The sequence below is a fragment of the Myotis nattereri genome (assembly GCF_964212035.1).
Source record: "Myotis nattereri genome assembly, chromosome: 9".
NCBI classification, from domain to species: domain Eukaryota; kingdom Metazoa; phylum Chordata; class Mammalia; order Chiroptera; family Vespertilionidae; genus Myotis; species Myotis nattereri.
In genome coordinates, this window is record NC_138084.1 from 15,736,732 (window position 1) to 15,763,556 (window position 26,825).

Genomic DNA, 26,825 nt, shown 5'->3' on the forward strand with positions numbered 1-26,825 from the left:
GAGCCTTTCCAAGTGCCTGTATGTCCCACATCAAGCCAGGCCCAGGACAATGGCTCAGACATCCTGAAGCTTGATTTCAAATTCACTCCAGAAAAACAAAGCCACCCCATGTCTTCATGCCTTTGATTCTCCAGCCAAGCATGTTTGTCTGTTATGAAGATAGTGGGTCGCCTGCTGGTTGGATGAGTTCTTCTCTGTTCTTTTGTAAGTGTTACTTGAGGACTCCAACTGCACGTGGAGGGTGAGGGTAGGCTGCCTTGGCCCGTGGGCACTGCACCAATAGACCTGCCCCCCCCCCCCCAGGAAATCCGCCTCACCACCCACCCCCAGGGAAACAGGCCACCAGACGAGCTTTCATGTACATCAAGGCTCCGGACCCAGATCAAGTTTTCATTAGTCAAGGTTCCCAACGCTAATGTGAGAATAATTGCTCCTCTGCATTTATTGCTATAATTACCACCCCCGGGTGGTTAGTTTGTTATTTCAGCAGATATTTGAGAGACAAAGTGTTTTGCTGTAATTGTCCTGACAGGAGCTATAAAAAAAGGTGCAGGAAGCAAAGAAGTGTCTGCAGGGGATGCGGAAAAGGCACGGATAGCTGACCTTCGGCTCAGGAATCTGCAGCAAGGCCAATTCTTCTGATTTCATTCACCCAAAAGCTTTCGCTCAGAGATTCTGGACGCAGTGGCAATTCTTTATTTGTATCCTGCCATAAATATCTATCTATTACATGCTGCCATGAGCACTTGGCTCTGGGTCCAAGCACCATATGGTAACCAGCAGTGTTTCCTGCTGACAAGAGAACCTGTTCGGCCCCCTGACTTGGGGCTGAGCTGAGGTATCCAGAAGGGGAAACTGAGGCTTCCGGGATGTTGAAGGGATGTTTATTTGGGTATGTGGGGCACAGATGCCCTAAGCTTCAGGCTGCCTCTGCCCAGGCACCCACACACCTTCTGCCATCACCCACACCCAGCTGGTGTGGGGGTGCCAGGTTGGCAAAGGCTGAGAAAAGCGAAGAGGCTGGGTGAGTGTGGGGAGCACAGGGATGGCTAGTTGAGACAGGAGAAGGGAACCTGGGATGCTGACACCTGCCTGTGAGGTGGACCCAGCCAGGTCGTAAAAAGTCTAGGCCAAGTTTGCTCTATAACCAGATACTCCACGCCATGGCTACAGCCCCACCCTTGGCTTCCTGTGACCCGGGAGTAAGACTGGTTCTTCTCCCAGTGGATCCCCAAGGTTGGGAGTCCCTGGCAAGTATGAGCTCATACCTGGGGTCTGATGGATGGGACTGGCCAGGGGATAAATGGATACGAACTTAAAAAAGTGAGTGGGTGTCCTTTAAAAATTCATTTGAGCTTGGGGTAGAGGGCACAGCTGCGCTAACTCCACAAATGTCCTCATGCCCCACCTCCCTGCTCACCTGTCCCATTGTCTTCCAGGTGTTACCTCCCTCTGCACACATCCTCCTCTCACACCTCACTCACCCTTCCCCAGAAGCTCCTTGGACTGGTTGGAGTGGAGGTTCTTGGCTTTAATCAGCACCACCAGGAGGCGGTTGGCCGCCGGGAGGTAGCTGATGGAGAGAAGGACCTCTCCAGCTCCTGCAGAAGGCTCCTGAAACACAAGAGAGAATGTCAGAGATGCCTTCAGTTAGGGGTGGCTTCTGCCCCATCAACGAATGGTAAGGCTAGGATCCCACTACTTGTGTCCAACAGGCATCCCAGAAACCATTTACCCATCAGCACTGGTTTCTCCACCCTTGCAGAAGGGAGGGGGGCACAGAAGGATTATATATGCATCTGTTTCAATAAGAGTTTGTTTCGTTCGCCACAAAATGTGATTTTCCAACTACCTTATATTCAAACCCAACATACAAGACAGATCAAAGGATGCCACTCAGGATGTGGCTGGGCAGAGGGTCGGGACTCCCTCTCACCCTTCACCTGCCCTTGCCCAAGTTCCTAGGGCATCTTTACAGAATGCTAGGGTCTAGGGAGCATAGTGGAGAACCACCGCATTGACCCATCCGGTGCCTGGGGCCGTGGGGAGTTGTGATACATTACTCTGTTTGAAAAGATAATTCCTTCCAGCCCCTACAGAGCTGGGAGAGTCAATAATGTCATGTACTGATGCTGAGCAGGGCCCTGCTTAGTCAACAGAATGGCCAACCATGTCAACAAAAGCCAGGCATACGATGTTAGGCAATGCACCGGAGACTACCTGCAATCCCTGCGCTTGGCAGGGGGTGTGGAGGCCTGGAGAAGCATCCAAAATGTCTATCCCCATCTGCAGCTTCACAGTGTCTCCCCTGAAAGTGCTACAAGAATTTATCGGGAATTTTAACAAATCCACTGAGGGACCAAAAATGACCAAAAGAGCCCCCGCAGGAGGCGGGTGTCTGTCACAGTCCAACGGCAGTGCTAAGAGCATAGACCAGTGGTCCCCAACCTTTTTTTGGCCATGTCCCACCTAAGCATCTCTAAAATCCTGATGCCCCCTCCCCCGCTGTGACATATAATTCTTATCATTAAAAAAGTGAACTCCTATTCACGTGGAGGGAGCCTTAAAGGCTATTAACTTGGTCTAAACAAGCTTCCAAAGAACATGGCATCCATGAAAGAGAAAAAATAAAAGAACGAAAGGATAGTTGAAGTACTGAGTAAGAAATTGTCTAAAATAATAATAATAATATGAAGTGATATGAAAAATATCAAGTAAAGTTTCAAAACATATAATAGAGAACTGAGATGCATAAACATGTCACAGTATATGTTTATATACTATATATGAGGCCCCTAGAACCATAAGAAAGGCAAAAAATTCACTGTGACTCACTCATTCTCGAATTGCCCCCCTTAAAAATCAAACTGCCCCCCTGTGGGGCGTGTGTCCCACATTAGGAACCACTTGCATAGACTCTAGAACCAGACTCTCTGGGTCTGAGTTCCAGTCCTACGACGATTTACTAGCTATGACATCGGGTGAGTCACTTAACTTTTCCAAGACTACCTTTCCTCATCTGTAAACCAGGAATAATAGCAGCAACCAGTGGGGTTGTAGAAGTTAACTGGGTTCATATTTAATGGCTTAGAACAGTGTCTGCCACTCAGCACTGTGGACCTGTTTGCTTTATCACCCTGAGTTATTAAGGAACGCCCATCACTACTTGAGATTAAGTGGGAACAGTGTTTCTGGATGGATGGGGGCCAGTCTGGGCTTTGGGAGTGAGGCTGGTTGGAGGAGCCGGCCATCCTTGGCCTGAGTCACACCTCTCATCCAGGAAACCTGTCTTCAACGGGACCCCAATCATTCAACTTGCCACAAGTGACTAGTCATATGATGGAATGATTTGGGAGCTGCCAGGAACCTTGGCAATGTTATGAATCCTAGCAGCTAACGTTAATTAAACACTTTGTGCCGGGTGTAATTACATTAGCCATCACACTAGGCTGTAAGCGCCACAAAGCCATCCCCAGCACCCAGCACACAGCTGACACAATAAATACTTGTGAGAAAGAAGGGCGAGACATCCCATTTAATCTTGGCAACAACTCTAAGAGCAGTACTGATTTTGTTCCCATTTTAGGTATAAGATCCTGATGCTCAGAAAAAGCACATCACTGCTTGAGGTCATGTAGCCAGCAAGAAGCAAAACTGGGCTTTTAGCCCTATCCGGTTTGGCTCAGTGGATAGAGCGTCAGGCTGCGGACTCAAGGGTCCCAGGTTCGATTCCGGTCAAGGGCATGTACGTTGGTTGCGGGCACATCCCCAGTAGGGGGTGTGCAGGAGGCAGCTGATCGATGTTTCTAACTCTCTATCCCTCTCCCTTCCTCTCTGTAAAAAAATCAATAAAATATATTTTTTTTAAAAAACTGAGCCTTTAACAGAAGTCTGGTCTGACCGCAAAGCCCAAGTCCTAACCCCATTGCTCTCCAGCCTCCTTGGCGTCTGCCCCAGACTCTCATTTCACCGTGAGGAAACTGAAGCCCAGGGCCTTGTCCAGGCACCAGGGGGATGGCAGCAGAGCTGGATGGGCACCCGCCTGCTGATTCAAGGGCACTTATTGGAAGTCCATGGTTGGCCTGGGCGGCAGCCACAGGGTGACCAGGCCTGAGCGCTCCACTCCCCGCAGCCCAGGTGAAAGGAGCTGGACCTGTCAGCCCGCGAAGGGCTCGTCACCTTGTGTAGGTGCCAGGGGTGCCAGGAGTCCCAGACAAGCCCAGCTGGCTGCACCGCAGCCAGAGGGTTTAACACCCGACCCTCGGTTCTGCTGCTTTAAGTGCCTGCTGACAAAAATACAGGCATCACGGGAGATATCGCGGGTTCGGTTCCAGACCACCGCAGTGAAGTGAGTATTGCAATAAAGCGAGTCATGATCTTTCTGCAGGTGGAGGGTCTTGCCTTCAATTTGTAACAAATGCAACATCTGCAGAGTATAATAAGGCAAAGCTCAATGAGCCGGGGTATGCCTGTAACCCTCTTCTTTCCTCCATCCTCTCCCTGGTTTTTCCTGCCCCCGCCCATCTTTCTCTTGAGCTCTCAATGAATCATTCACGCCGCCCTTGGAGTGGGTCACTGTATGATCCCTGGTGACGCATATGTTACTTCTGGCTGAGTGTCTTCCGGTGAGAACTGGGGCACCGCTGGCACCTTTGTTAACCCATTCTGGGCTGCAGTGACTGAAGGCTGCACCCACCTGTTCACACGCACCCTCCAGCTGGGACCAGGACTCTCTCCTGCCACACACACTGAGTGACCCCCTACCGCTGACTCCAGGCTGCCCTCTGAGATTGCTCCCGTGTGCGGGAAACAGGCCAGCCGGCCAAATGAGCGTGAGAGTATATTTGTGCAACAATGACAGCTACGTGTGTGGTGATTACTAGAGTGAATGAGCCATAAAGGCAGGGCTTTGTCTAACTACTGCCGTGTCCCCAGCTCCTGGCAACGTTCCTGGCACATGGTAGAAATCCAGCAAGGTATCTGTGGAATGAATGAGTGGCTTACTCTTCCGGGGGAAGGACAGAAGAGGCTCTGGTGCCTGAGACTTTGCCTGTACAGGTTGGAGCTCAGCCCTTTTGGGCTGGCACCAAAGTCTCTGGCGGGCAGGGGGCATCCCTGGAGAAAGCTGGTTTACCAGATGAATGAACCAGTGTTAGTTCTTCCCAGGGCCCCCAGCTCCGACTCCTCACAAATCCCAAACCACACACTAATTAGACAGTGTGCTTTGGAGCAGCCCAGTTCCAGCTGAGGATGGTTGTCAATGCTTATCAATTTTCTGAACCTTAGAAAAAGAAAAATAAGGCAAGGAAGAGATGATAGATGGGAGCAGGTGGGAGTGAAAGTGCACTCCCCACTCTGCCAGGGTCCACCAGGAAAGGTGCCTGCTGCTGGCGCTTACATGGTGTGTGGCGAGGGGACGGCATGAGACTTACAGCCAGAGCAACCTGGCCTCACAGCAGAGTTCGCCATGTCCCAGATGGCGACCCCACATGGGTGACTGAACTGCTCCAAGCCTCAGTCCCCTTGTCTGGACCCAGGGAGTCACAGCACCACCTGCCGCTCATCTTCCCTGCAGTGCCAGGCACATAGTAGGAGCATAGGAGTGAGAAATGAATTTAAATGAGGATAATACTGCCAGCAGCAGAGCCAATACACTTGTAACACGATGGCAGGGGAGGGAGGTCTTTGCGTGGCTAGAAGCAAAACTAGACACCAGGAATCCCAAATCCTGGGCTGTGGTTCTGCTGCAGCTCACTGTTTAAGACTCCAGGCTTCCTTACACACACACACACACACACACACACACACACACACACACCATGAGCATGAGCACTGGCCCAGTCCTGCCACACCATGCTCCACTAACTGGTTTTATCTGTCCTGGGGAGAGATAACCCTACCTTAATTGAAGTCTTCAGCTCCCCCCACTGGGCGGCCCCCAGAGGTACGGACACCCCATCCAGGCCCAGGCGCAGCTCCCCAGCCACACTGTGGCGGGAGAAGCGGTCACAGGTCCTCAGGGTCAGCGTCAGGGTCGCTGTGGGGAGCTCCTCCTCTGCCAGGGGGAGCACCAGGCCTTCCTCCCAGGTGGTGTGCAGCTCCCGCTTCTTCAGGGCCGTCTGGGCCTCCACAGAGCCTGTCCTGTTGGCTATGCTGCCTTGGACATAGCAGTCACAGCCTCCGTCGTGGTCACTGGTCACGGCTGCAGCCAAGGACAAAGCAACACAGACAGGGAACTTCTTGAGAACCCAGGGAGGAGAGAAGCATGGCCCTGCTTGGAGCTGCAGAATCTGGCTTAAAGGCCATGACCTCAGGTGTGTGGAGAAAGCCCAGGGCTGACCACCCTGGCTTTGTAGAATCACCTTTCAGAAAGACATTGAGAGAGAGCTCTCTCGCCTGAGGGGCCAAGGTCAGCACGTGCTGGTCTTCCTTGGAGAACAGGGACAAGACTCAGTGCTTCCCAGGGCCCTTCCCACCCCATGAGCCTGAGATTTGCCCGAGGTGATGATTTATCAGTGTTGCTGCTGACACCATGATCGTTTGTGCTTTGGATGTTTGTCACACAACCACTTGTGAAGTGAATCACTGAGTACGTTGTTTTATATTCTGAGCCTTGGTGTTTTCAATGCTTTGCAATGAGGAAATGTGCACCTGTGTTGCTTTTACGACGGGTTCCCAATGATAACATGAGACACATAGCTGATGTTCCCCAGGAAGAGAAGAACTGGGGCCACGTGTCCTGATAGAAAGAACCCCCCACTGAGCTTCAAGGGAATTGCGTGCAGCCCTGGCTCTGGCACCAATAGTTGGAGTGATCTTAGACAAGTCACCTGATGTTGCTAGACCTGTTTCCTAATGTGCAAAATGGGGCCACTGTGAAGACCAAATGTAATAAAGTACATAAAAACGGTAAAAATCCTTTAAAAATAAAAAAAGAGAGATACTCCCTCAAAAAAATAAATTAAATACAAAAATCCAATTTATCCAGCCCCAGCTCCCAGAAGCCATGGAGTAGCCCATTGTTACCCGATTCCTTCGCAAAGTTTTCTCTTTGTTTGCTGATAGTAACCTGAATTGTCAGGGTAGAGAGACCAGAGACAGCCTGACCCTCTAGGAAAGACCACCTGATGCTAGGAATACTGACCATTCAGAACCCACTCTGTGTCCAGCACAAAGCCCTATCCAATGTCAAAGGCACCCATGACAGAGATAGTTTGCTGTTCATCAATACCCCATTTCTTTTTTTTGCTGGGCACCTGTTGGACCACATTTCCCATCCTCCTTTGCAGTCAGTGGCCATGTGACTGATTCCAGCCAATGGGATGTGAGCAGGAGTGATGCATCCCACATGCTGGTAGTTTTTAAGAAAACGTTATGCCCTCTCCCTATTCTCCCCCTCCTTCCACCTGCTGGATACAGATGACAAGGAGGCCCAAGAGGATTATGAAGCCACAGATGGAAGGAGCCTGGTCCCTGAGTCACCATTTGGAGGAAAGATGTCTGCCCACTAGGCACCGACACTTTGGACTGACACTTTGGAGAGACAGAAAAACCCCTGTGTGTCTGAGCATCACACGCTTCAGGGTCTGCTGGCTACAGAGTGCTAATCTAGCACCAGCCCCCAGCTGTGGGTGCTCCTATCCACCCCCCCTCCCCCGCCCCGTGCAGCTCCTCCAGGGAGACAGACCCATAGAAGACCCTGAATGTCAACTGAGAGCTTACCTTCCAGGCAAGTCACGAACAGCTCCGCCTTCTGTTGGTCATACTGCAGGCAGTAGTGAAGCTTGGGGGCTTGGTTCCAGCTGGCAGCCTTCGCTGGGTTCCAGGTCTCCATGACACAGACATCCTCCACCACACCTGTTAAGAAGGTAAAGCCGTCCCTGCCACCCACGCTGGGGTCCTCTCTTCCCGATCACACCTCGTCTCTGCCATCTATGCCACCAACCCAAACCCGACGCTTCCCGGCAGGTGCAAAATCATGGTGGCAGCACCTGTGTCCCTGGGCCTTGCCTTTCAAGAGACCGTCACAGCCCAGTGGTCAGACATGAGCTGCTAATAGTTATATGACCTTGAACAAGTTGCTTGATTTCTTTGAACCTCAGTTTCCTCATCTTTCCAAGAGAAGGATAATAATTCCTTCTTCTTAGAGCTACTGTGAGTATTAAATAAAATCAAGTGGGGAAAGTGCTTAGCCCAAGGCCTGACCCATGGTGAGCTCTCAGTAAGAAAAACTATCATAGCCTGTGTGGTTCTGGTCACCCTGTTTCAGGCGAACCATCCCCACCCCGTCTCTGGCTCCACCTCTCCCACAGGGTGCAGGCTCCGCTCCCCAGTAATTCATGGCCGGACATAAATATCAAAGAACGAGTCAGGAGGAGATGCTGGGGCAAGGTCAGAGATAGTGGAGCTGATTTTTGTGCATGTTCAGTAAGCACTTGCTGAATGAATGAATGACCTTATCTTTAATTCAGAAGTTCCTAAAACCAGAACTGCTCCTCGCTCTGCCCCTCACTTGAATAGGAGCCAGACATCTGGAAGACTCTCGTTATTCAAACACAATACAGGAAGGAGAGGCTCTAGCAGCTGCCGCAAACTCTACTTTAAGCAAACTGGAATTTTAAAATTATTTTCAGAACTAATTTAGAGGGCATAAACATAAAGGAGTATTTAATTTCTAAAATGGTTCATTATCGGGTTCCTGCAAGTAGTGAAAAATGTCCCTGGTGCATCTAAACAAGAAACAGATTGGCTAGGACGTGAGCAATGTGTAAAGTGAGATACACATGCACACAGGACCCGCTGGCTTCCAAGGGCACCGCAAGGATAACCACAGCAAGGTCAGGGTCAGAGGGGGCCTGTTGGGCACCCAGAGCTCTCAACCCTCAGACCACCTCAGCCTTCAAAATAAAAACCAAACCAAAGCCAGCACCACTTGGAGAAGCATGGGGTGGATTCTGCTTCAGAAATTGGGACTTTGAGCTGTACACCTGAACAAATACAAAATAAAACTCATAAAGAAATGGGGACTTTGAGCTCTACAAGGAGCTGATGAGGACTGTGGCCTATGGGAGTAGATACCTCCAGCACATCACGGGCACAGTGTCTGAGGGATCTGGCGTCCGCCTCCCCTCTGGCCCACGCTTGCTGAACCAAGCAACTCTTGATTTCTGTGGAATCAGAACTTGGTTGTTGCCTTATGGGATGCAGAAATGAATGAGGAAACATGAAAAGGAGGAGACAAACTAATGTGTTTTGAATTCTTCAAAGTTCCAGACTCTGATTTGCTCACCTGCTCTCCTTGGTGGAGAGTGTCCAATCCTGGCTTTATCGGAGCTTTCAGAAATCGGGGGCTCCCAAGAAAAGGGAGCCCATCGTGATTATGATTATAATTAGCACCCCAAGGATCCTCAAGCAAATGGTTTCCTCCCAACCTTAAGCTCTCAGGTCTTTTATTTTAAATATATTTTATTGATTTTTTACAGAGAGGAAGGGAGAGGGATAAAGAGTTAGAAACATCCATGAGAGAGAAACATCGATCAGCTGCCTCCTGCACACTCCCCACTGGGGATGTGCCCACAACCAAGGTACATGCCCTTGACCAGAATCGAACCTGGGACCCTTCAACCCGCAGTCCGACGCTCTATCCACTGAGCCAAACCGGGTAGGGCAAGCTCTCAGGTCTTTGTGGGTGTATTTAAGATGTGGGCTGGCAAACCTGGAAGCTAAAAGCCAACCAGGACTCATTCACGCCATAGGCACTTTGAGCATTTGTTCTCCAGGAAAAGCCAGGCTGGTCACTGTGGTTCTGAGCCAGGTTGGAGGGGCGCTAGAGCCAGGCCAGGACACGTGTTAGGAGGGGGAGTCATGACAAAGCTGGTTATGCTGCTTCTGCTTCTACTGTCTCCACCTCCAACCACACAAACAAAACCCCAAGCCACACAATCCCTTCTCCCAGCTGTAGCTGTCACCTCCTTTTAAAGGCCTGCGTGCTCCTTTGGGTTATCTGCGTGCTGCTTCGCATCCCTGCCCCAGTACCCAACACAGCACTGTCACCGAAAGGAGTTGCATTCTTCATGTTGATGTTGATGAGTAGAATAGAAACAATAGCAACAACAACATATTTGTATTACCTCCTAGTGCCAGGCCCTGAGCTAAGCACTCTATATGCATTGTTTTATTTATACTTTACAACTTTACCGAGTGGGCAACAGTATGAACCCACTTTAGAGGTGAGGAAACTGAGGCCCAAAGAATTTAGCAATGTCACCAAAGCCACACGAGTATATAAAAGGGCAGAGAATTTGACCCATGACTCTGAACCCATGGCTTTAACCACGACTCTTTAACCCCTCTCTCAATAATTGTATATATGACTTGAAAGGCAATTTCCATTTCCCAGTGCAAAGCTAGGGGCTTTGGGGAGAAGCAATGTGGCAATGTGTCAGCAGGAATAAAGGACTGTGATCCTGAGGTCCTGTGCCACCTGCTTGCCCAGGGTCAAATGTCACAGACACTGCAGCTGGCCACACCTAGCATCTACCCAGACACTGACAGACCCCCTGAGTGAGTGTTGCTCACGGAGCAGTGAGTGCAGCAGACCCCTACCATTCTGAGGAAGGATGAACAGCTCCTCCGTGACCTGCCTCTTGAGGCGGCTGTCATTCGGGGCCTGGGGGCTGGCGGATGCAGCAGGCTCCTCTGTGGTCCTCAGCGTGTAGTCTGCATAGTTGATAACCTCCGGGGCCGTCACAGATGGCCTGGGGCCGTAAATGTCTGGGAACTTGAGGAGGGTTCGGGGCTGCACGGGCTCCGTGGACTTTTTAATGTTGAACTGCAAACAAACCACCTGGTTAGTCTTCCAGAAGACCTCCTGCCTGATTCCCACCCACAGAAGGGGGTAGTGATGATCTGGCCTTTCATGGGAGACAGAGGGAGGGCTGGGGTTCCCTTCTGCTCTGAGGGGTGTGACCTGGGAAGCAAAACATCATCAGTCAAGCCAGGACCCACTGATGTTCCCCAATCCAGTAGTTGCCTTTCACACCAACTGGTGGCTGGCTCAGTCAGGCCCTGGGCCCTGTGCGTGCCCTCCCTTCTTCCCTCCCTCCCACATCCCTGGATAGAGGCCTCTGGCAGGCTCAGCCCTGTTCATCCATCCCCCCTCCATCGATCCTATGGCTGAGTCCCCAGGTGTTAGCTGGGCCTGTCGTAGGTAGTCCTTCCTCTGCTGTTCTCTATGCCACTTGCTTCTTTGTTTTCTCTCTTTGTTTAAGCTGGCTTGAATTGGGGTTTTTGTGACTTGCAGCCAAGAGCACCCTAAACTGATGTACTGCATTTTTAATAAGCATCATAGGAGGTCACGACCCTGGTGTAGGGAACTTCTGCCTAGAGTCAGATACCACCTCCTCCCAACCCCAAACCTCTCTGCATCCGGCCAAAGGCATCCTCATTCGCTGTTTATCCTGGCCCTGCCTTGGTAAGGCCCTGTGGGTAATGACTGCCCTTGGCGGAGGGTGATTTATAGTCCTGGACTGGCTGAGAGCAGTCTGATGACTAGCGCATGAGCCTCTTCAAGCAGTGAGAGCAGCGGCTGATTACTGATCTTGTTCTCTTGTACAGTTCTATGTATTGCATTTCAAAACCCTGGTTCTACCACCTCATTCAATTGCATCTATGTTTCCACTTAAATAGCTTAAACTTCAGTGCCCAAGAAGCAGAAAAGAGGTTTGGGAGTTGAGAGAGGGAGCCTGGGAAAGGATTATAGATGGAGAGGAAGGAGGCGGGCAAGGGAACAGACCCCCATGGGAGGACCTGTGTGTGCCTCACACAGCGATCCAGCCGTGGCAGGATTTGGAAGTGGGGATTCTCTCTCTAAATGACCCATGAACCCAGGGGATATGGCCTGGGAACAGATGCAGGATGGGTCGGGGAAGGTTTCCAGGCATTCAACAATGAGTGAAGGTCCTGCTGTGCTTGGCATTGCAGGCACAGAGCTGGCGGAACACCCTTGGATGGGGTGCCAGACCCTCCAGTGTGTCTCCTTGGATTCGCCCTGTCTATATGTCTCTGGGCCTTGGGCCACCTCCTTCTCCCCACCATAGCCAGCTCTGCATGGACTCCAGCAGCTTCAAGAGGGCACAGCCTCAGTCACACCCATGCCCCTGCCCTGGGGCTTCTCAGTGGCTGTTGAGGTGTGAGGCATGCAGGGACATGCTGTGTCTGCCCCAGGGTCACCCAGATGTGTTAAGAGTTAAAACTCCATGGAGGGCAGGGGGGACTTGACCACTTCAAGCTGGAAGCCAAACACGGCACTGTCTTCCCTTCCTCCTCACTACCCCTCCCATGAGCGGCTTCAGTGGCCTTTGGAAGATGACACCTCCCCAATCCAGCAGTTGCCCTTCACACCAACTGGTGGCTGGCTCAGTCAGGCCCTGGGCCCTGTGTGTGCCCTCCCTTCTTCCCTCCCTCCCGCATCCCTGGATAGAGGCCTCTGGCAGGCTCAGCTTTCCTGTAATCCGGGCTAAGTAAGACTAATGGCATGGGGTGGGGGAGGGCAAACCTTCATTTACTGAACAAATATTTACTGAGCCCCAGTACAGGCCAGATCCTGTGCTAAATGTTAGGGAAACAGAAGTGACAAGACAGATGCTGTCTTTCCCTATGAGGCTTATGTTGGGAAAGGAGAAATTAATTATGTAATTAGTGAACTGGAAACAAACATTTAACTTCACAGAGATGTGAGGCGACCCCTTTTGTGACATGAGTACTTTTCTCACCTAAGGACCGTTTACTGATTTGGGTTTTCACGTCGGGGCTCCGTTGTAAAGCATCCCAGGAAGTCCCAGGAAGGGAAAAGCAGACTCAGCTCGAAAAGGGGACTGATGGCTTTGCCCCTTATCCTCGAACTTTAAAAAGGAGAAGGAAGAGATGGACACAGCCTGTTTGAATGATGCCAAACATGGGCCATTGCAGCTGGGGTCTGCAGCTAAGCACGGGGAAGCCCTCATGGGGAGCTGGGCCAGGGAAGAGGCACCCGCCACACCCGTCACTCTGGGATCTAATACTGGTCAGTACACACACTAACATGTGTACAGAAGTTTGAAATAGAACCTGGTGGTCAGTGTGCAAGCTTGGCTGGAGTCCAATTACTTGCTACTTAAATCTTGGGTCTGATTAATTAATCTGTGTCCCCAGTTACTTCATCTGTAAAATGGGGATGTTTACTCCAGGGAACGAGAAGTCTTCAGGAGCAGTGGGGAATTTTTCTTGATTCTGTCTTAAAATTCATGTGACGTTTTGTATTTGACTCCATACGATTGTTTTAGCATGAAAAGTTTCCCCTGCTTATTTTGTGACTTAGGATATTCACAGGACACTAGCTGGCACCACAGTCCCTCTGCTCACCCCTGCCCCCACTCTCCCCTAATGGACAAGCAGGACTCTCTCTCCCTGTGTTGGCCAATATGTGGTAAGTGAAGCTAGAAGTGAATGGAAGAAAAGTAATTTTGCCTCCATGGAAAGATCAACTCCTAGATGCTGAGTCTGCATGGGAACAACCCTCTCTCCAAGTTTTCCTTCCAATCATATAGATAACTCTTCTAGAGAAAATTGGGGGGGGGGGGCAGCCATAGACATAGATGCTCTTAATTAACATACAGACTTGACTCTCTCTGCCTTTTCCTAGAGCATCCTCACACACACCCACAACTGCTTGAATCCTCACAGTCAGCAGCTCACTTGTTAACAGCCTTGTATCAGTCAGGAAAGGCCAATGCTATGTAACAAACAATCCCTAAACCTCAGTTCCTGAACAAAATAAGAGCCGATTTCTCACAGTCTGAAAAGAGTCTGCTGCTTTTTCTTCAACTCAGAATGCCAACCTCTTCTACCTTGTGTTTCTGTCCATCTGTGTTCTGCACTGTTCAGATGTGAATTCAATGGGTCCTCATAAGAACCCTATCCGGAAGTGCTACCATGACCAATCCCATTTTACAGATGAGGACACATTGCCAGCTTCTGAACAGTAAAGGTTTGATTCAAACCCAGGCTGACTCACTCCAGAACCCTATGTTGAGCCACTCTGCTGTGCCTCCAGCCCCTTTACCTACCTCCTCACATTTCTAGTCACACTTTACCACTCACCCATGCTTTTGTGCCACTTAAACTGATGCCTGGGTCACCCTGGCCTACCACCTCTTATTCTGCCTCCCCCCGCCCCCGCCCCTGCCCCCCAGCACCTTCAGAGGAACCGGCTTGTAAACGCTGGTGCCCATACTTGGTGTCATAAGTTTCACCTGGGGAAATGTAAAATTCAGATTCCCAGAGCAACCCCCCAAGGGGTTTGACTCAGAGGTTTTAGGTGGAGCCTGAGGAATTTGCATGTCTAAGAAGCTCCTAGCATGGCCATGATGTGGGCGCTCCCGAAGGCTCAGATGAGAATGCCCAGTTTGAGAAAGGTTGGGTAGATGTAGAAATGTCCTCTGGCATGGTGAGCTGCTCACAGGCACAGCCTCCCCATCTCTTAAACAAGTCCTTTCGGCTCCCCACAAACATCTGTCTGGTAGATCTCCAGAGCCTAGGGAGCTGCTGGGACCAGATATCTGCTTCTTGGCTGCTTATCTGCTAACCCACAGGGTCAGGTCCCAGGGGGAGAGCATATTTCAAGCTGCAAAGTTGAAATTTACTTTGAAGCAGCTTATCTTCAGGTCCATGCGCCAAGCAGTGTTTCCATGGCAACCCTGCCACCGCATCATCTTTTGTTATCCCTTCCAACACCTCCTCTTCTGTTTATTACAAGTCTGTGTCCCATCCTTTCTCAAATCCCTTCCCTGGAGACTCACCTCCTGCTGGTATCTTTCCCCTCAGTGATAATTATAAATCTAAAAGGGCTGGCCAACCACAGTCTCAACCCCTAGCTGCTACTGTTGGTGGGTTAGCCCTGCTGTCAGTTGGGTAAATGTGCCTCTTCCAACCAGGCAGGAATGAGACACAGCTGGGAATGACAGCCAGGCCCAGTGCAAACCCTGTCTCTGCTGGTTGCCATTCATCCAATCTTTTGTTCAGTATTTATTAAATCTCTAAGATGCTGGTCAGCTGCGAAATAACACTGTCCAGTCATTTTCCTCGTGGAGTGAGCATGGCCAGTGGAGTAGGGAACAAGAAACCAGTAGATTTAATTAAAAAGGCAATTTTAGATAGAAGTACTATCGAGACAGAGACAGATGGGAATGGGCTGAGTAGAAGGAAGAGTTGTGTCTACTAAGAATTTAAAGGCTTCTTAACCCAAAATTTGTAGGAAAATCGTATCTAGAATTAATCATCTTACCCATAGGTTTCCATTTAAGCCTTACAACCTCATGAGGGAGTGATTACTGTTATACCACTTGATAGAGCCAGTGTTGCTAACCACACACTGAGGCACAGAGGATATAAGTCTAAAGTCACACAGTTAACTAGACACAGAGCTGGGATTTGGACCCAGGCATGTGACTATGGAGCATATATAGGTTTTCCAGATCGTCCATGTACTTCCATGCCTGTGTCAGACCAAGGAACCAAACATTCAATAATCTGTTACCTTTCTAAGGTCTTGGGGAGATTTAAGGAAAAGCATGCTGGGGTTGGAGGAAGATGTCCCACCTCCTACCCCAGCCATCCATTCATTTATTCCGTCAGTTATGATTCAACATTGAGAACCTTTTTATGTGATGGAGGCCATGAAAGACACCGGACGCTGCCCTCACACAATATATGGGTGGGGAGGAGTGGGCAGTGGAGGGATTAGTATAATAACTGCTATGATGGAGACCAGCAAAATATGAGACAGAGACCATAGAAACACATTAAACTTTGCCTGGGGAGGGTGCAGGCTGCAGTGTGTGTGCTGGAGACAGGTGACTTTAAGGAAGATTCAGAGGCTCTGACTCTTGGTAGGGTGTCCTCCCCCAAAGCCTGGGCAGCAGTTTGACAGATGGAGGGGTGGGAGAATGGCATTCTGGGCCAAGGCAGTGTCTTGAAAGTCTGTGGTGTGTTCAGAGAACAGCAGGTGCAACTAAAGCTAAAAGCCCGCTGAGAAGAGGAGGGACAATGAGTGTTGCCATTATCCCAACATTTTTGGAGGAAACAGAATTAAAACAAAACTCCGAGGGACTGGAAACCACAAAATAGCAAGATCCCACCTAAAGATTTACGTCTCATAGGTGATCCTGCATGGACTTCATCGGTTACACCACAATGCCATCAATACGGCCACCATCCCTTGCCCACTTCCTATGGACCAGATTCTCTTGGAAGTGCTACAGACTTCATTGTACTTAATCCTCATGCAACCCTATGAATAAGTGCCTAATATTGTCTCACTCTATACCCCAATATACATAAATAAAAATAACCTAATTCTTTTCTCTACAGAGAAGGAAATTAAGGCTCAGAGAGTCTGAAACTTGTCCAAGATTCTACAGTTACTGTAAGACAGCTCTGGGCTCGGAACCCAAGTTCATCCCTAAGCCTGCATTGCTAACCATGCACTACAGGATTCCCTGAGGCTATGTCTTGGATGCTAACCATACACAGGCAAAAATAAAAATGTCCAGGTCATTGTTTTTTATTTGCTAACAGGTGCCACATCATTAGTTTGATGACCCCATTCTTACTGCATCCAGTTGTCTGGGTTTTTTAATGAACTGCCTAGATGTTTGGGCATCAGCTTTGCTACGGCTCAGTTCTAAATCTGGGCTTGACATTCTTTGTGCAGAAAATGTGTTTCATTTGTGACATGAGCCAAGATGTCAACATTATGTTGTAACCTCAATGCTCGCCATAAGCACTATTTTAAAGTTGGAATTTTTCAAAGGTCAAAGAAAACTCCTTCGATCAGTAATCTGGGGCTCAAATACACCCTTTCCACCCCACCTCCCCATCCATCTTTATTCTCCCATCTCCAGCCACCTTGGCAGGGCTGTTGGCAATGGATTTGACTCAGAGCAAAGCCTCCCAGGCAGACTTTAACTTCCAAATTTTCCACTTGCTCCCTTGCTCCCATTGAATTGGTTTACTAGGGCCTTAAAAGTCTTTGTTAAACTGAATCCAAGTATCAAAGGGATATCTCAGCCCTACATCAGCAATAGCTCTGTCAGATAGGAACATACATGTTGAATATTGATCTCTATGGTCTTAACCAACAGTGTTCATTTGAATACTTTAAGCATTTTTCTTAGTTTCTCCTTTGTGGGGGCTATGCTTTTAATGTGGAAAAGTCATTTTGGTACTAAAGGCTGACATATCTCATTATATACCAGTTTCCTTGACATTGAATTCAGATTCTTCTACCAGATCAGCTATAGGATTTTTTGATTTTATGATGATCGGCTAATTGATGAAACCATTGACAAAGGCAACAATTTTTAACCTTTGCGTTATGCCAATATTTTTAAAATAATAGCTGTAGGGAGCGGCTATAGGGTTAAGCCTAGGACTGACCTGTTGGCAAAGCCACAAACAAGTCCCAGCTTAGAGGGCACAGCCCTCTTAGCATAATTAGGCTTGACCTTATGATGCTCCCTAGATCCTATCTGGGTAGCTAATGGGCTGTGGGAGGTGTAGCAAGTGCTGGCAAAACAAGTGAAACTCACAAGAACATCCTAACTATGGTGACCACTACCTTGTTTACCTCTGGCTATAAAATAAAGGCTCAGTTTGCTGTCTGGATCTCTCTCTCTGTGGCCTTAGTAAAGCACAGGAAGATCCACCTAGACCCAGCTTATTTTCTTTGTCTTCGCCACCCTTCCCCCCGCCCCCCTCAGGCTCACCGAACCCTTGGCTGAGCTGGCCGGGCACAAATAGCTAAGTATTGAAATTTAATACTTTTTTTTTACATATTTAAAAAATTGGTTAGAGCACATTTAAGGTTATTTACATAAGAATACTTCCTGCATTCTGATTAGCTTTCCTTAATGGGACAGAAAGGAGGTGAATTCTGTAGAACTCTTTGAGCATGTGAATCTCATCCTTCATTAAGGAAAATAAGTCCTGAGAACCACTAACCCAAGACATACACCCACTTATGTGCAGACACTTGAAGGCACATCAATTTCTAACCTGGCAGGTTCAAAAACAGCCAAGTTGTAAAGTGTGATTTAAAAACAGGATAATTACTATTTTATATTTTGGTTTTAAGCCAAAATCCTCCAATTAAGCAAACCTCAGATTTCTAGCCAAACAGATCACAGAAGATACATAAATAAGGCCCTGCCCTTGGGAAATTTATCATCCAATGATGGATACCATCCCATAAACCGGAAATATGAAGTGCTTATGCCATAGCTCTCCTACCTATGCCCGTGGCAGACATGACTAATCAATTCACGCATCCTTTCCTGCTGTGCTCAGGTACAGCCTGCCCAGCTTAGGGCTCCAGGAAGCCACTGCCAATGAATAAGACTTGATAAGCAAAATAAAAGCTCTATGCCCTTCCTGGTGCATACTTATAAAAGGATAAATAAATATAGAAGGTAGTCTTAAAAGGCCAAATGTCTGGACTGTGTGCTACAGAAGGCCTAAGAAGGAGCTTCTCATCATTAATGAGATCAATGAAGGTTTCCTGGAGGAGGGGGTTAAGCCCAACATTCAAAGATGACTATGGATAGGAGAGGGAGAGGTGCCTCAAATGGAGAGAGTGACAGCAGCATGGGTCCAGAGAGCACACTTGGGGCATTGTGAGTCTGACAAACCAGTCGAAGAGAAGGTGTGGAGGTGTGGGAGAAATGGAATGGTGAGGCCAAACCATGAATGGCTTTGAATGCCTAGCAAACAATTTTGAATTCTATCTTATAAACAGTGGAGGGACTGACAGTTCATGAACAGGAGAATGACATGAGCATCACGGTATTTTCAGTACATCAAAGTAGCAGGTGCATGCAGGGGGAAACTGGAGGTGAGACGTCCAGCCAGAGGCCTGGTGGGAATATCCAGGTGAGAGGGAGCAAGGACCAGGCCAGGAAATACCTGTCAAGATAAAAAAGGGAAAGCAGCAATGCCGTGACTCCTCCAAGGAAGATTCGACAGTGCTTAGGGGTGGAGCGATGTGTAGGGAAAGGGAGGAAGGAGAGAGAGCTGCGTCAGAAAAAGTACTTCCATGATCACTGCTCAGGTCACCTCTTCTGAAAAAGCATAATCCCCGAGCATCACGGGGTAACAGTCTGGGTCTTCCATGAGACTTCCATGTGAGTGGTCAGCAAGGAGATTTTAAGGGACAGCGCTAAGGGGCTGCTCCTAGCATTCTCCTCCCAGCTGTCATTTGGGCTGACTCACAGCTGGTGAGTATCAGCCATAGATGGAGCTGTTCCTTCTTTTAAATTAGATGCAAACCTACAGTATCTCCCTTCTGTGTCACATGAGTCAACATTCCAACAGTTTACAAATGTTGTCACAAACATGCGATTTGGTCACTGAAGGTCAGTAACATCAGAGTATTTGGTTCCAAGGTACTATAAATGGCAACTATTTTTTCCTCAGCTCATTTCAAGCTTTTTGAGGACAATAATTGCACCTTCTTATCAGCCTGTGTGTCTGTCTGGCCCGAACGTATCAAGGCTTCAAGATGCGCAGAGCTCCACACTGGAGGCTGGATCCAACGGGAAAACAAAAGCAGTTTTGAAACCATCTGGCCTTGTGCAAACAGAGGGCTTTGTCATTGTTGGTCCTGACCTTTGCCAATTTGTACACATTCTCCCTTTAATATGATTAATTATTAGGGTTTATAGTAATAGCTCACATTGCTTGAGTAACCTATCAGTAAGCGTTTAGGAGTAGCAGATGGCACATTCGAAGTAGGTTACTGAGGGAAGTTTCATAAAGCAGAGGGAACAGTAAAACGATGGGAATGAAGAGTACCCATCTAGTACATAAGTCAAATCCTCTTACAGTAGTTGTTTTCATGGCAACTTAATGATGAATGCCATTTCTTTCTTCTTTTTTTTTAATATATTTTATTGATTTTTTACAGAGAGGAAGGGAGAGAGATAGAGAGCCAGAAACATCGATGAAAGAGAAACATCGATCAGCTGCCTCCTGCACATCTCCCACTGGGGATGTGCCCGCAACCCAGGTACATGCCCTTGACCGGAATCCAACCTGGGACCCTTCAGTCCGCAGGCCGATGCTCTATCCACTGAGCCAAACCGGTTTCGGCCATTTCTTAATCCAATAACCATTTCACGTACAGTTGTGATTAGTGCCGCCTCTCAAGGCTGCCTGTGGGAGTCACGGGGACTTGGTTTCTTCCCAACCGTGGCAGCGGCCAAAGTCACCCCTTCTCTGTTCCCACGGAGGCCAAGGGCCCTGATGGGCCTCCACTAGGGACAGGCTGTGCACTGAGAATGTTGCCTGGATTTCAGGCCGAGGCCCAGGGAGCTGAAAACACACCAGGGGTGTCAACCCCACTTTCCAGTCTTGGAGCCACGGGGACAACCAGGTTCAGGCCAGTGCCCTGCCTGAGCCACCTGTGGGCTTCAGGGGTGACAGGCTTAAGGAAATCTCCAAAAATGTTGACGATCAGAGCATTAATCAGTTATTCCTTCTTGGGGGGCCCACTGATCTCCCCTACACACCTAACAGGGCTGTAGATTTGTATTCATTTGTATAACTGTGTGAGAACATCTCTCCCCTTCGAACATGAGCTGCAGCAGGGCAGGGATGTTGTCTGCCCGGTCACGGCGGTGTTCTCAGTGCTGGCTCAGTGCCGTGCACATAGTAGGTGATCAAGAAGTAAGTTTTGCATAAATGAATATTCGAGAAGTGGGATGTTCGTGCTTCCCTTCCCACACTAACAGAAACCTTTCATTCTTCATGTCTGGCATGCTCTTAATGGACTCTCTCTTTCCTACATAATGAACGTACAGTCGAGTCATTGTTTTGACAAAGAATAAATAAGAAAATGACTCACAGGTGCCTAAAATATACTCTGATTAGTAGTCCAGTGCCGAGTGTGCTGGGTGCTTCCAAAAGTGTAGTCGTCAACCTTACCTTAGAGAACCTCATTGTGATCATCTCTGTTTTATTGATGAGAAACGGGCTCAGCAAGGTCAAGGTCACTTAGCTGGAAAGGGGTGGAGGCAAAATTCAAATTCAGGTTTGGGGTCTAAGTCTAACTTGCTTCCTCTTATATCTCAATAGCTTGATCATAAAATGAACATTTTTCTTTTAAGAGGTAATTTCCTCTTTTGAGTGGTCTCAAAAAACCAAGATTGTTATTGGATACCTAATTCCGGTAGGTATCCAAAATCAAATTCAAGTCTACCATGCCGTGGTTACCAATGGGTTACCTCATCTTCTCTTCACTCCTGTCCTTTTTGGCTTCGTCTCTGTGTGCTTTGTTTTGAGGCTGCCCTGCAAAGGGCGAGGGTCATGTTGCTATTTAAAGGATCTGTTCCAGGGGCATAGTAAGAGACGGGCTCATCAGATGACGAGATTGCAAGGAGCATGCCAAAACGCCTTCCAGATCCTGCTGGTATTTTCCTATGGAGTTTCGTCTCTTGATGTACCACCACTGCCTTTGCTGTATGTCTCTCTGACAGCCTTGCCCTTTCTTCCATGTGAAGTGACTTGCTGGCAACGAGGCTGCATTAGAAGATTCTTGGGGTGCACTGTGAGAAAGGTGGAGGGGCTGACACACAGACTGAGCTTCGAGCTACCTGAACTTTTTCTATACGTGCAGCTCTTTCCACCAACGCTTCTAGTCGCCCCGACCAAATGGCTATTGCCAGCCTTCCTTTCCTTTTCAAATGCCATCCTGTCTGCAACACGATTCTTCACTCGATTTGAAAAGCCACGTCTTCACTATCCTGCCTCAATTACCTACTTCTCCCTCATTATGCCCTTTGTAGCAGCCAGTCCCAAACTGTGTGGTTTATAACGCTTTTCCAAGTCAAATGTGGCTGTTGGGGATTATCTGACTGGCCTTGTGGCTAAAGAGGTTTTAAACTGTCCACAGGGTAGTCGAGCGATGGGAGATTCAAAAGGAAGGGAACCAATAGAAAGTGAGGCTGCCACACCCTGCGAGCTTGTCTTGATTCCTTGCTGCGCCACTGTGGGCAGGCGCAGAGATTCTTGAACCAGCTTGGTGCCTTCTCCTGCTTCCTGTCCTTGTGATTTTTATTCTGGCCGCAAGCTGAGGCAACAGCCCCAAGTATCCCTCCTCCCCATTCATCTATCCATCCCTTCACTGGCCCCTGCGGTCATTCAACCTCTTTTTCTTGCTACCTGCCAAGCTCAGGTTTCCTGTGGAGAAAAAGTATGTCTTGGACTTAATAAGTGGAGAGTGAGGGAGTCAATGAACTGTGTCAAAATATTCCAGGGACTATGCCAGATGCACTAAAACTCAATTTCACAGAATTCCCATAGGACACCCTTCCCCTTCTTCTTATTCATATTCATATATACAACTACACCTCATTATCTGACTCTCATCTGTTCATGGGAATATACTGGCCAGTGAATTTCAGACAGCAGCCACTTGTATTCTATTACTTTAAATGGGAAAAATCATAATGCTTCCCGGTCCGCCCCCAAGTCCCAATTAGCTTCCCAAAATATCACTGTATACCACTGTGATACCCTTAAATACCATGGAAACATCTCCCAGGAATTTTTATAATATAAATCAATTAAAACACCCTTCACTTAATTAGCACTTAGGGAGCCCTTTAGTGGGAAGGTCTGAGTGTGTGTGCAGAGAACTGACACAGGTTCCAGGCTCCTCCCAGCATGATGATCCTGGCCTGATAATGTCAATCCTGGGGAAACGATATTGAAGGAATAGTCGATATCACCTCAATTGCACCCAGGTTTGTAGAGCCCCTGGGTACCTGGGTGAGGCAGGTGGGACCCATGAGGGGCTAAATCTTGGGGGTGGGGGGAAGGTGACAGTGATAACATGCAGCATATTTAAAGGAGGGAGCAGCAGGTGTGAATTTGCTAGGAGAACAGGGAGCCAGGACTGCCACACATTCCACTCCTCCTCTGAGACTCATGAACAATGAGTCCTTTGCATGGATGTGCCCATGTGGCCTCATTGTTATCGGCATTCAGCACAGAGAGCAAATGTTCATTAAAACTTGACACATACCGATGATTATTTTAAAAATGAGAGTTTGAATTTTTTTAAATTAAAAGCTTAGAAAATATCACAATGAGATACCACTTCACACCCACTAGGATGGCTATAATAAAAAAAAATAATAACTACTGGCAAGGATGTGAAGAAACTGGAACCCTCCTACACTCCTGGTGGGAATGGAACATGGTGCAGCCACGGTGGAAAGCAGTCTGGCCATTTCTCAAACCAGTAAACATAGAGCCCCAGCAAGTCCACTCTTAGGCATATACTTGAAAGAACTGAAAACAGATAAACAAATACGTGGGTAGGAACGTACACAGCAGCACTATCCACAATAACCAAAAGGTAGAATCAACCCATGTCCGTCAACAAAATGAGGTCTATCTATACAACAGGATATCATTCAGTGATAAAAAGGAAATACTAATACCTACTACCGCATGGATGAACCTTGAAAACATTATGCTAAGTGGAAAGAAGCCAGACACTAAGAGTTACATGTTTTATAATTCCAATGATGTGCAATGTCCCGAACAAGCAGATCCATACAGACAGAAAACAGACGGGTGGTTGCCGGGGCCTGGGGGAGGCGAGAGGAATGGAAGTGTCTTCAGGGTGATGACAATGTCTTAGATCTAGATGGAGGTGGTGGCTGCACACAGTGTGACGTGCTAAATGCCACTGATTTGTATACTTTAAAATAGTTAATTTTATGCGCCATTTAGCTCAATTTTTTAAAAAGCTTTGAAAATAACAGTAACTTTAATCATCAGAACTTAGGTCAGTGGCCCTCATAGGTGCGCATATTATGTGCTGTTGAGTGGTTCTGACTCCTGGCAACTCTAAGAATGAGAAATGGCCAGACTGTCCTGTTCTCACAGCGCTGCTCAGCTGGTGTCTATGGCTTCTTTTATGGAGTCAATCTATCTCCTATTTGGACTTCCTCCTTTCCTGTTGCCTTCTATTTTTCCAACATTATTGTCTTTTCCTAAGATTCTGCCTTCTCATGATATGCCCGAAGTATTAATACCCCTCACATAGGCATTAATAAATGTTTGATGCATGAATGAGTGAACTTGTCCATGGTCTACATACAATGCCCACCTATTTAGCATCATCATACACCAGCTCCCCCTTGCTCTCTGCTCTTAAGGTGCACTAGCCTTTCCCTAGACCCTCTTAAGTGCTAGGCTTTATCCTACCATAGGGCCTTTGCACAGGCTCATTCCTCTCTCTGGAGTCCCTCACACTCCACCCCATTGACCTGGTAAACTCCTCCAGCTCCAGCTCTCAGCTTGGCCATCACTCTCTCCAGGAAGCCTTTCCCTGAGCTTGACTGGGAATTCCATCTCACACTCTCATAGCATCACACATTTCCATTTTTCTGCTCTTCTATTAACTCTGGTTGCCCCCTCCCCCTTCCCCACTACACCATAAGTTTTATGAGGACTAAGAAAGGGTCACTGCGTCATTGAGGAGAGGGCAGTTCCACACCCCCAAGCACAGTTCCAACACATAATATATGCTCAATAAACATAACTGAGGGGAGAGGAAGGAATATAGCTACCCTTTTCATCTGTTTTCCTTTAGAAATCTGTAAACATTATTTCTTATGGATGGGTTATGGGAGCCCTTTGTCTGAATATGAATGTTGACTGTGACATACACATACAGAATCCCTTAGTTCTTAAAGCCTGTCTCTGTGAAGCTATTCTTCTCCATCCTCCAAGCAGGGTTTCCCAAAGTTTGTTAGCAAGAAATAAGCTCCAGAGGCAGTGAACACAGCTGCACTACCAGTAAGGTAGAAGTGGGAGACTGTCAGTCAAATAGCGTGGACAGTACAGGGATCAACTCTGCTCACTGTGATTTTTCCTGCTGGTCCCAGACTCTGGATGGTCAGTTGCTCTTTATTTATTTCCTTCTGGGTCTGCTGCTTCCTCACCCCTCTGGCCTCTCCCTTTCCTTCTGACGTTGCCTTAAGCCCCCTCTGATTTCTTCTTCAGGTGTTTTTTCCATTGTGGTCCAATGGCCTCTCTATGCCTTCCTGCACCACAGGTGCTTGATGGTAACCTGGACCAGTATCTGAACATCTGAATGTTTCTGAGGGTGCAGCAATGTTTTCTGCTGGTGTTAACAAAGGGTGCTAGTGAAGCATCAGTCCCATGAAGAGAGGGCCACACACCTGAGTTATCTGTACACTGTGCCAGAGGAGAAACTCGGAAGGGAAGATGTGATAGGTCTGAGACCTGCCCCTGGAAAGGGATTAATGGACACAGACGTAGGGGCTTTATTGTGTTTCCAAGAGCCTTGTGTTTCCAGAGGGTATGTGCTCATTTCCTTGAAATAATCTATGCTAATTTCTTGATGAAAAATTCATACTGTCTTCCATGTTGCTAAGCAACCAGCCCAAACATGTCTACTATATAAATGTCTCTGGAAGGCCCTGGGTTGCACCCAGTGCCTGAAGCCTGGTGGGCGTAAGAGGCAGCAAAGCAATCCAAAGCTTCTGGGAAAGGTTTCTGAAGTTCATGGGGATACAAGTAATATGGCAAAGGGCTTAGTACAGTGCCGGGCACGTAAAACGAACTCAATAAATGTTAGCTATACTATCACTACTTTGTATTTCTCTATGGAAATGGGATCTATTTCTTGTTTGTTTGTTTACATGAACAGAAGACTACTGGCCAGAAGACCAGCTGAGGAATGAATCCTTTCAAAGGGTAAGATTCCATGGAGGTGACACCTCACAGCAGCCCAGAGTCAAATCAGTTCCAGGAGTGGGGTTTGCAATTCATGGAGCCTCCTGTGATACCTGAGGGGCAGGGGAGGCCTCAGCAGGGCAGCCAACCAGAACCGGAGAAAGTTCTGCTTTGGGCTGAAGGTGGGATGCCCATTTCCATGGTCCCCGTACCTCCCAGGAACACGCTTCCTGGCAGTTGCTGGCTTCATTGTCTGTCTCCCCACTTATCAGAAAGAACATATGCCTGTCTTTTCATTGCTGTATCACAGTGCTTAGCATTAACCTTTAATGCTCATCAACTTTTAATGAATGAACTTATTATTAGCTAATGAAATGCAGCATCTGGGCTCTGGTCCATCCTCACACTGATGAGTAGGAGTTCAGACAAGTGGTCCGAATGTTGCTCCAATGGTCTAAGGAAGCAGATAATGGGCGGGAGGGTTGATAGGGCCACACTCATGGCCGTGAGGCCCCAGCCCCAGGAGGAGCAGCAGAAAGCAGCCCGGGCCAGGGATGTAGTGTGCAACTAACCACAAAAAGGAGGGCCATGTCTCCTGATTATGGCCCCAAAGTCCTCCTGGTAATAAAAATATTGGTTGATACTAAATTAATGTTCACAAACATTAGGTCACAATATGACAAAATTTAACAAATGCTATACTGAAGCGTAATTCCCTAGAGAGAAGTACAATCATAAACGTAGAGCTGTTCTTTCATGACGTGAATACACTCCTGCGTAACCAGTTCCCAGGTCAAGAGGCTGAACTTATAAACAAAAGCCCAGAAGCACTCTCCCATCCCCAGCTATTACCAGCCCCCAAAACAGCACCGTAAAGAAATTGGCTTGATTTCAAGTCTTGTGGAAATGGGAACTTAAAAATATGCACTCCTTGTGTCTTCCCTCTCTTGTTTGGTGGGTGTCACAATATGATGATGACTTAAGTCAAATACACTGAAGAGTTATCATGTGCCTAG

General features: G+C 48.0%; 1 protein-coding gene across 1 annotated transcript in view; it reads right to left on the reverse strand.

Annotated features, from left to right (window-relative positions):
- The window catches only part of SYT13 (synaptotagmin 13), a 36,397-nt gene that overhangs the window by 3,966 nt on the left and 5,606 nt on the right, over positions 1-26,825 (reverse strand). Inside the window, exons 2-5 of the mRNA XM_081098504.1 lie at positions 10,606-10,831; positions 7,723-7,857; positions 5,901-6,202; positions 1,485-1,614 (exon numbers count right to left, since the gene is read on the reverse strand). Coding sequence (XP_080954630.1) covers positions 1,485-1,614; positions 5,901-6,202; positions 7,723-7,857; positions 10,606-10,831 — 793 coding nt within the window. The remainder of the gene's footprint in view (positions 1-1,484; positions 1,615-5,900; positions 6,203-7,722; positions 7,858-10,605; positions 10,832-26,825) is intronic.